Consider the following 16,095-nt stretch of genomic DNA (forward strand, 5'->3'; position numbering starts at 1 on the left):
AATGTGGCCAAAAATATCCTTGACTGTAGTAGTGGCTAACTGGTTAACAATGGCATGTGTATTTTGTATTTTATTGTATACTTTCCTTCAAATTGAGAACTTAGGCAGTACCTTGTAGGATTTTTATTCAAGAGGCTTGTTTCTCTTTTGCATTTATAGAGAGCATGTTGATACTAAAGAGTACCTTCCATACTATAGAACACATTTCTGGGTGATTTTTTTTTTCCCACCCTCCCTAATTTTTGCTAATAATGATAAAAGGTGTAAATTTTATTTTCAATCAGGCACATCCTTTTCTTTTATATACCTAAGATAATTTGAATAAATATAGCCAGTGAGGGTTTCACTGAAATACTGGACAAAGATTAAAATAAGGTTTTCTAAATAAGGAAATTTGTTTTCAAAGGCATTTTAACTTTATATGTTTTAATTATAGAAAGCTTATATTTTAATGTGATGAAAATTGATATGTTTATTGGTATGGAAGGAAATCTTTCAATTATGAAACAGTTATATAGCTGTTTGGCTGTATGGGTACTGTTTATTTTATAAAGCGAATTAGATTTTTCTTGCTGTAAAGTACAAAAATGTATGTATTAGGATGGTTATGAAATCTTGTCGGGTTTTTATCTTTAGAATGCAGTACCTATACATGACATTCAGATTTGGAACACTTACCATTATAAAATTACTGTTGAACCTAAAGAAACTTCCTATTTATTTTTAAATGTGAATGCATAACAGCAAATAAATGTTGAATGTAATGTATATTAAAGTTTCTTGTGGGATATCAGCTTGTGAATTTGTTACAGCTCCATTTACAAATTGGCTTTATTATAAGTTTATGTTCTAAGTATGATTCTACTCTAAGTAAAGCAAAAAGTAGTTGATTATGCTCATCAAGTTGATAGCTTAAATTGATAAGAGATTCAGTGGATTCATTTTATCACAAATGGCTGCAGAAAATGTTTCCATTATTCCTTATCCAAAGGGCAGGGGCTAATTATTAAAACCACTGTCAATGACTGAGGTCAATAGATTTTAGCAATTTAATTACCATTTTCTTAATATTTCATAAAGCCAATTCCTTAGTGTATGCCGTTATTTGCTCTTTTTCCAATTAGTATATCCTACATTGAACTTTCTCAATGGACCATCATCTGCTTTATCGCATGTTTCATTGGATCGTTCATACTTGCCTGTTTAATGAGAATGTTGCATAGTTTGTGTCTTTTGAACATAGGTTTTCTTTCTCTTGCTTCATTATGAATCTGCTGGATTTTAGTATTATCTGTGTAGTTTGCTTCAAGTAATCCTTAAACATTTTTCTTTACCCCCCCCCCCCACCCTTTTTTTATGAAAGGTTAACTTGTAAGTTTTTGAGAGAACACCATTAAAGCACCTTATGGTTTGTTTTCTGTTTGTATTTTTTTTCCCGTTGTGTATAAATGTATTTATATGTATGTACCTTTGAATTGCAGAATGCAGTTCTGAGTTGTACTTCTTTTAGCTCTTTGTAAGTTTAAGGACTTCCTGAATTTTGATGGTGAATATGTTTGAGTAATTCCCACTTCGAAATTTTTTTTTTTAAGTAAAATATTAGCATGTAATCAGTATGATGTCTTATCTGTTTTGTGCTATTGCCTTTTATAGCAAAGACAGATTATTTGTTTATTCCTTTTGTCCACATATCACCTCATTACAGTGGACTATCAATTTCCTTCTTGTCAAATACAGTTTGAAAATAGTGGGCTATTATCTGAGTTGTTACCATTATCACCATCAGAGGATTATTGGAATGGGATTTGACACAACACAGCAGCAGTTTTCCAATTCCTTCATTTAGTGCATTACTGCAAAACCTAAAATTTGACCATTGATTTGAAATTAGGCAATATGGCAATTTGCTATCAGTCCACTGGTTTTAGAAATCTTAACAGACAAAAAAATCCACCTAAATTGGAATTAAGTTCCTCGATTTTCAAAGACTGGAAATCACTTATTTAAAAAGACATAGAGAAGTAAAGAAATTTTAACTGTTTTAACTTCTGAGAACTGTGTTTGAGTGAACAATTCAGAAATGTAATCTTTCACATTTACTAATATTTCTTGGGGGAAGAACATAGATTTCATTATTAAATTCTGAAATTTCAACTGGCCTTGGAGAATCTCTAAATCCATCTATTTAATCGCTCATCTTTTTATTAACAGAATGTCTTCACACTTGATTGAGCGAGAAAAGCAATTCATCCTGGTTTTTGGTGTTCTCTCAATCTTTAAAGTTTTTTTTAATTCCTTTCGTTTTCCTTTTTCCAAGAGTATGCCATATATGTTGCTGCCCCTTACTTTAGGGGGTGGTAATAAACAGCACTGGTGAAATCTTATGTTTATTATCATACACAAATTCTGTTGGTTTCTGTTTCTGAGTTATTTGTTGTTTTTTCTTTATTTTTTCTCCTTCCCCCTCATTTGCTCATGTCTTGGTTGGCGTTTGGTGGTGTATAACCGTGATTGCGTTACCTTAGCAATAACAATTGGTCGTCTTGGTTACGTTTGTCCTCAAGAGGTGGCCCCCATGCTACAGCAGTTTATAAGACCCTGGTGTGTATTATTCAATCTTTTTTTTTTAATTCATTTTTCTTCACTCTTTCTTTCTCTTTCTATCTCACTTTTAGATATATTTTCAGTTGGTTACAAAAATCACAATCCTTAATCATTGCCAACCATGTGACTAATCTTGTCCTATCAGGTTTGTGAGGTTTTTCAGTAGCATCGTCATGTATATTTATTTTTATGTTGTGGCTAACGACTAATTGATGCATGGGATAAGATTGTCACATGCTTGCTGTGTTAAAAAGCTTGATTATACATGAAAAGCATTTAAATATCCACCAGTAAAATAAAGATGCATGCAAATTCTATAAATTTAGGTTTTTGCATTGTTTCTTCTTTAGAATTAATTTGAAAACTTGGATTGCATTAAGAAATACATGTTTAAATTACGTTATGTATAAAAACCTTATTTGCTTGTTAATGTTAAAGATAAACATCTACACCATAAGTTGTATAATAATAGTTTATATTGTGGCAGTATATCCTATGTTCTGCTTCTTTCGATTGATAATCTTTCAATTCAAGTCATTTTTAGTAGTGTTTAATGGAATACAAGTCATAATACAGTTTTAAAAATTAATAATTTACTCTTGGCTCACCCTCCTTAATAGTTAAACGGGGGATTAAAAACCAACTGTCCATTTTATAGATGCAATCTATTAATAAGAAAATGTGAATTTCAAGGTTTCCACTATACTGAGATTAGATGGGCCCAACATGCAGGAAGTATGAGAAACTTAAACTTTATGAAAATTCTTTGAATATAAACATTATACTGTGCTGCTTATTCCATTAAATACTGTCCATTAGTATTGTGATTGAACCTGCTTTTTACTTAAATGCTAAACTCAATTCTATAATTTAATAGGTGCACTTCTCTGAGAAACATAAGGGACAATGAGGAAAAGGATTCAGCATTTCGTGGGATTTGTACCATGATCAGTGTGAATCCCAGTGGAGTAATCCAAGTAAGATGTTCATAAAGATTTTTTAACTTTTAATATTCTGAGTAATGAAACTTTTTAAAAGGTCACCTGTTTTAAAGCTTTAAATCATGAAAACATACCATATATTACATATATTTTCAAAGGTACTAAAAAATTATCTTTTTAAAAAGATGTGTTATTTCTTAATATCTTGAAATGGTAACGCTTGTTTGTGATTTCTTAAATCTTTTTTTTATGAAATAAATAGATTGAGGTAATCAAGTCAGATTCTTGTCTCAAATTAAGCCAAAGCATCTTTCATCTACGTCCACTTTGTACGTGCCTCCTATCATTGAATATCAGTTTGTTGAGTTTGCAGATACCTACCCTTAACAGTGACCCAAATAGTTTAGGTTACTCTTTCTTAAGAGTAGGTTACTCTTTCTGTTATTTAGAATTAAACTTAGAAATTCAGTAGTGAACAAAAGAGAATAGTGAATTAGCCATTAAAACTGCTTTAACTTGGAGAGCTTATGATTTATTCATCGTTATTTTGTTTCTTATCTTAGTTTTATATAATATCTAGATATTTTTAGCATTTAAAAAAATTATTTGGCAAAAGTATAAGATATGAGTCTGATAACTTCGGGACCCAAGTGTCAATTTGCAAGACACAAAACAGGAATGTGTTGATTGACACCACGTGTATGAAATTAACAAAATGCAGGCTGTAGAATTCTAGGTTAAGTATCCCAGGTTCCTCAACAGATGAATTGTAAGGAAAAGTATGGGAGGGGTTTTCAAGAAAATACCCTTTCATTTCCAAGAGATAACATGCTTTGAACATCTTTTAATTAACACTTTTTTATATTTCCTGTCTTGTGTTAGTGACTGTTGTTTGTTAGTTCAAGTTTAGAAACATTATGTGAATTACAAGTTTATAAGATTCAAATTGATATAGGTGATCAGCATTGAAAAGTTAGAAATGGAAAAAATCTTTTGACTAATTTCTCATTCATAAAACAATAACCTAGTATTAAAATAAGCCTGTACTATTTTTGGAAATGGTCCCTACTTACAAAATAACCTCCTGGCATTAAGTTTCTGGTTATTTTTTTGTTTTTGGGGGTTTTTCCCCTCAATACCAAAGAACTTTATGTCATCTTTAATGTGTTTAGAGTTATATGATGTATACTACATTACAAAGAAACATTTTCCCATCAGAATTTTGTTGTTTTTGTTTGGTTTTGAATTCACATTTTAAGACCTTAAAACTAACACATATGTATGTGGTCATGAAATCACTGCCAGTTTAAGAGCTGGTAGAAATCTCTGCTTTTTACATTCTTCACTTATATGTGGTTAAAAGAAAATATCTTAAGGTTTATTTTTTATGTTTAAATTTTTAACAACAGAGTGATATTTGGAAGACAAGGGATCATAATTCTAATAAAACAGATCCTCAGGCACATGGAATTTTATTTGCTTAAATACGTGTTTTATGCACATATTTCAGTCGGTAAATTTTGAAATTTAAGAAAGTGCCCTGAATTTAATAGCAGAATTTTAAATAGTTGACATCAGAACATAAGCAATATCTTAAATGCTATATATTGAACTGCTGTTGAAGTATGCTAGTCAAGATTGAAAAATACTTAAATGAAACATTTAAAGCCTATACCTTTTGTCACCTTGTTTTCATAGTGAGAATAACCCAATTATCTTTCAAATAATAGAGCATTAGATATTCTTTTTTGCTTGGGTTAGGTTAGGTTGGATTGGGTATTATAACTTGATATATAATTAGTTTTTCTTCTAACTTTTGGTCATTTTGTTTTAAATTTCGACCTGAAGTTTAGATCTGTTAATTCCTATATTCCCAAGCTTATTTGGCTTCTACTTAGCTAGCTTTAAATTATTTCTAGGCCAGTTAGAACTGTAAGATTATTGAATTTATGTATTTCCCTTTTTTTTTTTTTTTTTACTCCAGTTTATTTATTTATTTTGAGAGAGAGAGAGGGAGAGAGAATCCTAAGCAGGCTGCACACTGTTCATGCAGAGCCTAGTGTAGGACTCAATCACATGAACCGTGAGGTTATGACCTGAGCCTAAATCGAGTTGGATGCTTAACTGACTGAGCCATCCAGGCACCCCAATTTATATATTTAATTTAATTCATTGAATGAAGGTTTTTAAAACTGGTGTTCATTTAATATTTTCAGTCCATTGTTGATGCTCATTAGACTGGGGTTTTGGAATAGGAAATCTAATACAAAGGGGCATTACATTCTAATATAAACTGAATGAGTAGAGGTTCCTCGATGGTGGAATAATAGGGATACCCATTAAGTAATCCTTTATAATTCCTTATCATAAAAAAACTTGAGGTAGGATTTGGTCGTGATAGGTATGTTTTGCTGTGTTTGACAAATAACAATCTAAGATGTGTTTCCTGCTTGTTACAGGATTTTATATTTTTTTGTGATGCTGTTGCATCGTGGATTAACCCAAAAGATGATCTGAGAGACATGTTCTGTAAGGTAAGGTAACTAAAAAGTTTTTATGGTAGATACCTTGGGACTGTTACAATCCTGGTTGGAAAGTTTAAATTACTTTTATATTTCATATGAAACTTGGACTCTTTGAATCCATATTGATTGGTAGACCATATAACCTTTGGTCTTGGCAAAAAAGTTGGCTTGATCTTTTCTTAAGGTATAGCAGTGACTCAATAGAGTACACACTTCAAAAATATTTTCTGAAGCATTACCACTGATTTCATGTGGTCCCCCTATCCCACCTGTACAAAACAGCATATATTTTCAAAGATGACTGACTGAGATTTGAAGTATAAACTGTTGAACAAAGTAAATTTTAAGTGTTTTACACAGGGATTAAATCTATATAGTTGTTCTGGTAGTGTCACTCTGGATCAACTCCAGTCAGTACTCAACCATTAACAAAATAAGAAATACAGTGTTACACATTTGAATCACCTATTACTGAAATTAGTGAACTGTGGTTGCAGATGTGAACCCCAAAATTTATATATTTTCAATTTGAAAAAACTTAATGTGCATAGGAATTTTATCCCTTGATTGAGTTCTGTACTTTCTTGTATTAGGTCAGAGTTTATTTAGTATATATCTCTTACTAGGTCACTTGCTGAATTCTATCTAAACTTTCCAAAGCCAAATTTATGTGGTGCTTTTATTTTTTATTATTTTTTTAATGTTTATTTGAGAGACAGAGACAGCGGGAATGGGGAAGGGGCAGAGAGAGATTGAGAGAGAGAGAGAGAGACAATCTGAAGCAGGCTCCAGAGATCATGACTTGAGCTGAAGTCGGGTGCTTAACCGACTGAGCCACCCAGGTGCCCCTTTTATGAGGTGCTTTTAGACAGGATACACCAACAAAGTTTGAGAATCACTGCTTTAAAATGGATAAAATTTTTAAAAAAGATTGGAGTTTTTCTCTTGTTAGTGATAAATTAATGATTTTTTTTTCACTTTTTGCAGATCCTTCATGGATTTAAAAATCAAGTTGGGGATGAAAATTGGAGGCGTTTCTCTGACCAGTTTCCGCTTCCCTTAAAAGAGCGTCTTGCAGCTTTTTATGGTGTTTAATCTCATACACTTAAGCTGCAGTCCCATAATTAGGGGTAAGTTGTAAGAAGTTTTGAGTTTTTCAGGGTGAAGAAACTTAGGTCTGCAATCTAAACCTACTGAGTGAAATTAAAGCTATATGTTTTTCTACAGAGGTTGGGTAAAACATTCTTAAGCTATATTAGACTTGAAATTTAAAATCCTTAAGGCTAGAGATTTTTTTTTTTTTAACTGACAAGCAAGGGTTAACAAAATGCATGATTTTACTTTCAGTCCTGAGTAGAAGGAAATCTAAGTTGGTATGCTAGTTAGACTACTCGACATAGTAATCCTTCTTAAATTTTTTGCCCTGTAAGAATTCTCCCCACGTTCACCTTGGCACAGGGTAGAAATGATTTTGAAGTATGAATTTATCGTCTGTGATATATGAAGGACTTCTGTGGTTGTGAGCTTCAGGGAAAAGCCCACTAGAATTGGAACTAGTGTAGGGCTCAGTAGATAGGAATATTTAATATTCATTTTTCAAGGTTGTATTTTACGGAGCACCTGCCATGTGACCAGCACTGTTTTAAAATGGACAATGGAAGAGTGTATTTCGCTTTGGGGTGGTAGAGGGGTAAGTCCATTTGGACTCTTGTTCCTCGAGTTTTTCTTTACTTATGTAGAACTAATAATCCTGATCTCTTAGCTTCAGTTCCATCATTGAGTTATTTTGAAGATTAAATAGTAAACTGTATGTGATGCCAGAACTTAGTGTATATTGCTTAACACACTAAGTTGGCTCAGTAAATGTTAGGAATATGGACCAGTACAGGGAACGAGAATACCCTTCTTTAGGTGTTGAACATGAACTGAGACATATTTGACTGGAGGGCCAAGGAGTATACTCACTGGTGTCCAGAAGATGTCCACCAACTTCAGTCACCTTTTCTGTTGGGAGTTTTTGTCGACTTGCTTGTTTACTTTGAACTAGATTTTAAACCTGGAAAGATTTCAGCTTCCAAGTTGTCAAAGCTGCAGGGCAGTAGAAATGGACTTGTAGTCTCTGGAATATCTCAGAGCCCTGTATGCATCTTATCCCCCTGTAGTTTTGAGTCCTTGGGGCTATTTTATGGCTTTAGCATTTTGGAAAAGTGCATAATTCACTTTATGTTAAATCGTGAAAATGTAATAGATGAGAATGATTCTTAACATCAAGGGTTGAAAAATAGAACAGTGAGCTGAATCTTTAGCATAGACTTTTCAGATTTAATATCTTCTGTGATCTCTGTCCTGTCACCAATTAGGAATTAACTGAGTTGATTTACTCTAAGACAATGTATGACGAAAGTATTCGTTATCTAATTAGAGATAAAAGTGGATCAGTATCTTTATTCCTGCCTTTTTTATAATGTTCCCTTTTTTCAGAGGCAGAGAAAAGGTGTTGCATGTACTTCTCCACAGATGGGCTAATCACACCCTGAATTTACATCAGTCTTCATAATAAATGTCCAGTGTTTGGTACGAGTGGTTAGTAGATTTTTGTTGTGAAGACCACTGTCAGGCACTGGTTACAATCTCCTAGGAATCTGTTTTATTTCTCAGTGTGCTTATCGTTAAAACTGCTAGTGTCTTTAATAGGAAAACCAAGAAGTCTGAGAACATAGGAAATGACTGAGCAGGATAGGGCCCGAAGAATTATTAATAAGGAACATCAAGGAGAAGGTGTTAAAACTTACTTTCTGGTATTTGCTGAATGTAGTAACCTTAGTACAGTTCAAACACCATTAGGGCCTCCTAAGCTAAAACATCAGACAACCAAAAATAAGTAATTCTTCTTTATTTTTTCATGGATTGGATTTTCATGTGCATAATATTGGGCATAGTGGCCCCAAAAAAAGATCATGTATTCATTCTCACTGAGGAAAGAATTATTTTAAAGCAAGTGTTATTTGACTTTGAAGAAGGTAAGGCAACTTGTTACATGTGGAATAACCGATTCCCATTGGGGCCCATTGTGCAAAGGGGGTTAAAGAATTAGATTGATAGCATCCTACAAGATGTCCATCTAAATTTCATCTATATGAGGTGTTCCACACCTCTCTGCATGTCTTCGGCTTGGTGTCACTTCTCATACCTGATGCAGATGACAGTTGAAAGCCATAGGAGAAGGCAGTGACATGGGTTATCATTGACTACTGGCATGATCTTAGACAATTTATCCTGTTTGTCATTTTCTGTAGTTAGAAGTAGCGCTCTCACTTGATTAGTTATGTGTTTCACTGGCTTTAAAAGAAACAGTTGTTAAAATATAAAATTGTTTTCTTTTCTTATAGGTCCTTCAGTCTTGGAGACTATGAGGGAGCCTCTGCACCCAGGGAAAATGTTACCCTTTACAGGGGGGAAGGGTAAACCAGTAGGGAATACAGTACAATCCCAACCCTACTGGGAGGGGCGGGAGGGAGGTGTTGCCGTCACTGTATTAAGTCGATGTTGGGAAACGTTTTAACATCTGGAGCCTTTGTGGGTGGAAATCTGTCTCCAATTACAACTCCGCACTGGATGTGAAGAAGCAAAAACAAAAAACAAAACAAAACAAAAAAAAAAACAAAACCTATTCAGTCTACTCACAAAACAGTACATCCTGGAATATTATGGGGAATTGTACCAAAACAAGAACCACATAAATGATGCATAGGGATAAGAAAGAGGAAAAATTCTATAGCGCACAATAAAGGAAACCTAAGAATGGGGTTACAAACAGTAAAGAAGCTTTTTTTTTTTTTCTTAATTTAAAGATTTTTATAAATTTTCCCACATGATGGGGCCTTGTTTTTGCATGCTGATGAAGAACTACACAAATGAAGCTAATAGAATTAAAATCAGCTTGCCTACCCATAGTAGAAGCAGGTTCTTGGAAGTTACAATTTAAGGTACCCCAAAAAAGTTGGAAATAAAACCAAGCAAATTTAAACAATGAAGCACCCTGTGAAATGCCAAATGAGTCACTCCTTTTACCTTTGTGGGATGGGCAGGGAGGGAGGAATAAATGGGGTTGGGCATATCAAACTAAAGATTGACATCTTGATTTTGCATTAAAACATTAATGTAGTGGATATAATTTGATGGTTGTACTTCATTAGATTTAATTTCTAGGCCAAGACGTTCTTTTTAAAGTGCAGTTTAAGGTTCAGGCATGCATTCTGGCTCATAGTGATTGAAAGTACTTTAAATTAGTGGGGAAGTAGCATGCTTGCATCACATAGAGTGAGATTGGTATTCATTTACCTCTGGTGCGCCAGTGTGTGTTGCAGTTTACCAATTCAATATAGCCCTGCATTTAAAATTCCTTTTTAAGATTTGTGGATTTTTTATTTTTATTAAGAATATAGATATAAAGTACTGTAGTTTACAGCTAGGCCTTGAAATATCTTCTTAGGATCTTGTTAGGAGTAAGATTGATATTGTATTGTGTGTAACCTGCACAATGTGGAAAGCTGATATACCTGTGCAAAATCTTTGCCTCCGTGCTGTCAGTGTGATGTGCTTTCTGCATGGTTATATACTACTAGTGATTTTATCAAAACTTCTAAAACATAAAATACATGGTAAAAGATCTGTAAGAGGCTGCATAAATGTTAGTTGGCACATAAAGACAATTGTAGAAGTTGAAGACATGATTGCTATATCTCAATGTTTATTCCCACTCAACATATTGCCTTCTAAGCTTTCTTTTTTTGTTCAAAGCATGATCTTAAAGATGTTTAAGTTAATGGATGTAATGCAGGGTTCCTACACTGTATTGGCGCATGTTGGTGGCCCTCTGTGCCCTAGACAGATGCACACAGGGTGCAAGTAAAAAGCTACAGAGTGAAAGTTGGTTTGGATCCTCTTCATTTCATTTGTTTAGCTTTTCTGTTATTTTTCTCTACTTACATGTATTCCTGTGAATAAATCCTTGTTAAGTTAACCCTTTACTTTTCCTTCCATGTGTATTTTCTTATATACTGTGAATGTGAAAACCTAACTGGTACACTTGATCTTGTGTCCATATGAAAGTGCAAGTCTTTATTAATTTGGATTGCCTGAACAGTGTATCCCATGATGATGAAGGAAAATGGAGAGATTTTTCTTTTTAACTCTGCTGGTCAGAGATGAAGCCACACCTTTCCATTTTTCAATGCTGCATATTTAATCTGCAACAAAAATGTTAAGCCATAACAACCTTTTTATATTTTAGTTTGTCACCTTTGCATTGCAGAATAAATCCTGAATAACCATTTTTATAAGCAGTTGCTCCTCTTTGCATGGTTCTGTTCTTCTAAAGGTGTTGAATGATACAGCCATTGCACTGAAGTTTGAGCTGTATGCGTGTGAATTTAAAAATACCGTTTCAAACAACTTCAAATGCATGGTAGCATGCAGAAAGGTTTTTGTTACTCTGTGTGTGTGTGTGTGTGTGTGTGTGTGTGTGTGTGCGCGCGCGCACGTGCGTGTGTGTGTGTATATGTGTGTATTTTTTTAAACATGTTCTTTCACCTTTTTCCCTCTACTTTGGCTTTGCAAATTTCAGTCTGTAGAGCCCAAAATTAAGTCCTATTTTACAAATGTCCAGTTTGGGTTTTTTTGTTTTTTTTTAATTATAAAGTTGGATCCAAAGGGTATGTAGCATTTTGCTTTCTAGTACCTTGCTTCATTGGGAGCTCCAATTTTGCTTCAGTCTTCAAAACCTGATTAGTATAGCCATTTTATCCTTAAATCCTAGTGACACTCTGTAGTTTGTCAAATACTTCTTAGAATTTAGTGTTGGAGATATTTTAGTATTCTGGAAGAAGTAAAATATAGATTGAAAGAAATGGCAAAATTCTTCCCTAAACACTTTAAAACAAACCTATAGAAACAACCCTCAGTAAAATTATCTGGACCTGTGATTGACAATTCCACACTGGCTGAAAAGCGATTTGTTACCTCTTTGATTAAAAATTGGTTTTTAATTAAGCAGATATGTAAGATGGAGTGTGCCCATTTTTGTAGTCACTTAACCTGTTTTAAATTTAAAGGAAATTTAATTTAAAAATACTCAAATTAAGGAAATATGATTGGCAACCTGAGATTGGGTTGGGTTTTTTGTGCTTTTCTGCCCTTGAGGTTATTGTTTCTCCCTAATTTATATTTCAGATACGTAGTATAGCCTAGGAATTTGCAGAAGCCATTTAAGTTCTCTTTTGAGGTAAGCTCTGATTTAGCATTTATTATTCTGATAAAACTTAATACATCATGGGATATATATAAAGCAACTTAATTCTTGTGGTGTAGTCTTAATAGTTTTGAATGTTGACTGAATGTCTATGAAATCGTGTTTGTCTTTGTTACATTCCAGTGTTTCTGCCTCTTGGCATGCTTAAAGCACGGCTTACTTCATCTGCTCCTTCCACACTAAAGTGCTGTTAGTGTGCTCAACTACAGAAATAGCCGCTGCTAAGTGATGTAGATTTTCTACTTGAATATTTTTATGTTGTAGGAACCTCAGGAGGTCAGTGTTTACTGTTTTATATATGCCTTCTTTTTCCTGTTCGAGCTTCTCTCTTTGAAGGATTCTAACAGAACAAAAGCTGCTGATCAACCTAAGTTGGAAACAGAAAGTGTATTTAATATAATTTAAATGCATGTTTGGCAGTTCAGTGTTGTAGTCGGTTCATTAGCAAGTGAACTTAGTGCCACAGAATTCATTTATTCAGGAAAGAATTTTGCTTTTTGTATTGTCTAATCTCTTTAATAACTTCATACCGTGTAAAAAAAATCACTTTTTTATATTTTTTAGTTGGTTATTTCCCAAATAATCAACATGTAAATAATCTTTAAGAGCCAGTTCTGATGCTTTACATTATTGCTACTTGATTTGTGACGCAAGTTAGGTTTCAGAAGAATAGATTTTAAGACACTTAACCAAGCCATTACATCTTAAAAACGAAAGAAGTAGCATACATTTTGTAATTAACATATTGATAAACACTGTGATTTTTTTTGTTAAGACTTTTTCATTGATCTGAATTGCTTAAATTGCATATATTGTAAAATAGGATCAGATGTATATTTTAAAATAATTTGAACTGACTTTTCCTCTCTTGAAATGCTTTGTCTACTCAGTTATGAAATATTCAGATACAAGTTTTATCTCAGGTGAATACTCTTGTATCCTTTTTGCTTTGGTGACATATGCTATAAAGGTTCATCGTACTTAGTTTGTTTTTTAGTGTATTTCATGAAGAATCTTCGCATTTAGTCAGATTTTCCAATCCTTAGTCTAGCAGACTAGGGTGGTATAGATCCCTCCTGGCAAGCCTTTTGCATGCAGGTTTACCTTGAAAGTGAGTTCAATTTGGTCCTCCTTTTCTCCAAACCCTCAAGATAGGAAAAGGGGTTTTTCTGTCCTGTACTGAATTACCCTGCATAGCTGAGATGCCAGAATTAAACTAATTATATCTTAAGCTCTTTAGTCTAAATTTAACTTTAAATCCTTTGCCATAAAGAAAAAAGTGGTTTTTTTGCTTCATATAATTAATCTATATTATTCATATTGAATGTATTAACAGATAACGGTGCAAAAGACATTCTTCCCAAGAGAAGAGTGTACCATGCGTAACTGCAATTGAAATCCTTCTTTAGTAGTACTTTAAAATACAGCTTTGCTTATTGAGTTTTTTTTGCAAATATTACAAGGGGGAAAACACTAACTGTTGCTACTAGTACTGTTACTGAAGTGTAGGCATTGAAATCTTAAAAACTAGGGTCTTCAGATTAACGGATAATCTAGGTGAAAAATCAGATCGATAAAGAGCTGTGTAACAATATCATCTAGTAATAATACCATGCAAGAGCATTGTATACTTACTTAGTAGACTTCATACTGTATTAAATACGGAGATATTTCTAATGCCTCTTAAAATTAAATTTTGCATAAAAGTTTTCATTCACTTGTACACTTTCCAGGTGACTTGTGACGAATTTTTTCAGTCTTAATTTAGACCTTTCCCCCATTGGTATTACTTATATGTAGGGGATTCTTTACCTTTATTCCTAATTCTTATACATGTTAATTTTAAGGTATACATTTAAATTAATAGCAACTGTTTATTGTGATTTGTATCCCAGAATGTATTGTTTTTAAAAAAACTGTATGCATGATTTTAAGGGAAGTTAAAATGGTGATTTTTTTTTTCTCACCTCTTGTACATTTTAAAACCAAACCAAATCTTTTTGCCAAGCACTGTATCACTAATTAGGAAAATAGTATTTTCCCTTTTGTTGAAATTTTTGTTCATCTACCATAGAATCCTCTTTTACTATGGCTTGGTATTATGCAGAATTAGCTATTTTGCAAGTCTAATTATCTTCCTCAAAGCCTACTATAACATGGTTAGCCTGTAAGGCAGTGTTTGTCCCCTCCTAATACCAGCCTCATAAAGGGGTTTCGCTGTACTTTCCCCATATTACCTTACTGATGTTTTCCTGTGTGGATATATAACCAAATTAAGATTGGATGATTTCTATGGAGATAATAATTAGACAATACTGTATAATTAATTTTACTTAGTAGATGATCATCTGTGAGAAGAGATGTTTAAACGTGGTTAATGACTTCACTTCATATTATAAAGCAGTTTTACAATTAATATTCATGTTAACATTGGGTGCAATAATTTAGTAGTTTTAGCGTTAGTTATAAATAACTGGATCTTTCTGCTGACAACTTAGGTTGTATGAGTTATGCTTAAAAGCTTTAAATCTGATGTTTCCTGTACCTGCCACACTATGTTAGAATGTGTCCTTCAAATAGATCCTCCTGCAACTTCTCAAACTGTACTAAATTGATATTTCTTGAAGTCTAACTCTGTGCTAACAGATCTTCATTTTAAATAGAATATGGTTTTAATTTTTGATAAGCTGCTGAATTTTAAAGAGAGTTTTTTGGGGCCACCAAATATTTTGGATCATGCAGAGAATATATATTGTACTGTAGTAATTTTGTATTTACATTTGTATGATGTGACATAATAGATGTGAATGTTAATCACTGCTTGACTATGTTAATAAAGTTGTTTAACTATAGATGTTTCACTCTGATTTTTAATGAAAGGAAATGAGCTTTCTTTCCCTCCCTACCCCCCATTTTGGGTCCAGATCAGTCTTGTTGTGTTGTTTTTTGTTGTTTGGGGATTTTTGTTTGTTTCACGTTTTTTTCTTAGCTTACATATAGTGCACTCTTGTTTGGCAACCATTTTTAAATTGAAGTATTTTTTATTTTTATAGTTCAGTAAAAATATTTATCCCACATTTTAATTTAACTGCTATTGTTGGTGTATTTTCTAAACAGATTCTAGGTTCAGCTTTTTGTGGACAAGGAGGGAAAAATAGTGCTCTGCAAAAGGAATTGAAAAGATGAAGTCCTGAGTAAAACATCGTGAGGATAGATTGCATGAATGTGTATGGATGTGTGTCCTATTAAGGCGAGATTCCAGGGTTTAGGACTTAGATTGTGGGAGAAAATACTCAAAGGCAGCCTAATTATTGGTCATTCAAGATCCTGATTTGCTGCTATAATCTCAAAGAAACTGTGCCTGAAAGTAAAAACTTTTGGGTTTTTTGGTAAGTCTTTTAATATTTTTGTGAAACTAAAATACAAATGTTAGGATGTTTTCACTTGATCCTTCTTTTTTTAACTGATGGGCATTTTTAATCTTGTGATTACTTCATAATTCATGTTGTTTTAAGTAGGTTACCTATGATTCTTTAGGAGTGATTGGAAAAGAAGCTTTTGAACTAGACAGCTCTTGAGTTTGGACTTGTTCCTTACCATACCAGTTGAATGTAGAAACTGAAGCTGTGACTGTCATTGTAATCCTTAATCTCAGAGTCGTGTTAACTGGATGTAAGACAACCTCTTGAAACATCCACATTGATTTCCAGTTCAA

General features: G+C 33.2%; 1 protein-coding gene across 3 annotated transcripts in view; it reads left to right on the top strand.

Moving 5' to 3' along the window:
• The window catches only part of TNPO1 (transportin 1), a 97,381-nt gene extending 82,149 nt beyond the window's left edge, over positions 1 to 15,232 (top strand). For all 3 annotated transcript variants that reach the window (XM_043591801.1, XM_043591779.1, XM_043591790.1), the window contains exons 21-25: positions 2,526 to 2,601; positions 3,482 to 3,581; positions 6,005 to 6,079; positions 7,058 to 7,200; positions 9,460 to 15,232. In XM_043591801.1, coding sequence (XP_043447736.1) covers positions 2,526 to 2,601; positions 3,482 to 3,581; positions 6,005 to 6,079; positions 7,058 to 7,165 — 359 coding nt within the window. In that variant the 3' untranslated portion in view covers positions 7,166 to 7,200; positions 9,460 to 15,232. The remainder of the gene's footprint in view (positions 1 to 2,525; positions 2,602 to 3,481; positions 3,582 to 6,004; positions 6,080 to 7,057; positions 7,201 to 9,459) is intronic.
• Positions 15,233 to 16,095: the final 863 nt, after the last annotated feature.

The sequence above is a fragment of the Prionailurus bengalensis genome, chromosome A1, assembly GCF_016509475.1.
Source record: "Prionailurus bengalensis isolate Pbe53 chromosome A1, Fcat_Pben_1.1_paternal_pri, whole genome shotgun sequence".
NCBI classification, from domain to species: Eukaryota; Metazoa; Chordata; class Mammalia; order Carnivora; family Felidae; genus Prionailurus; species Prionailurus bengalensis.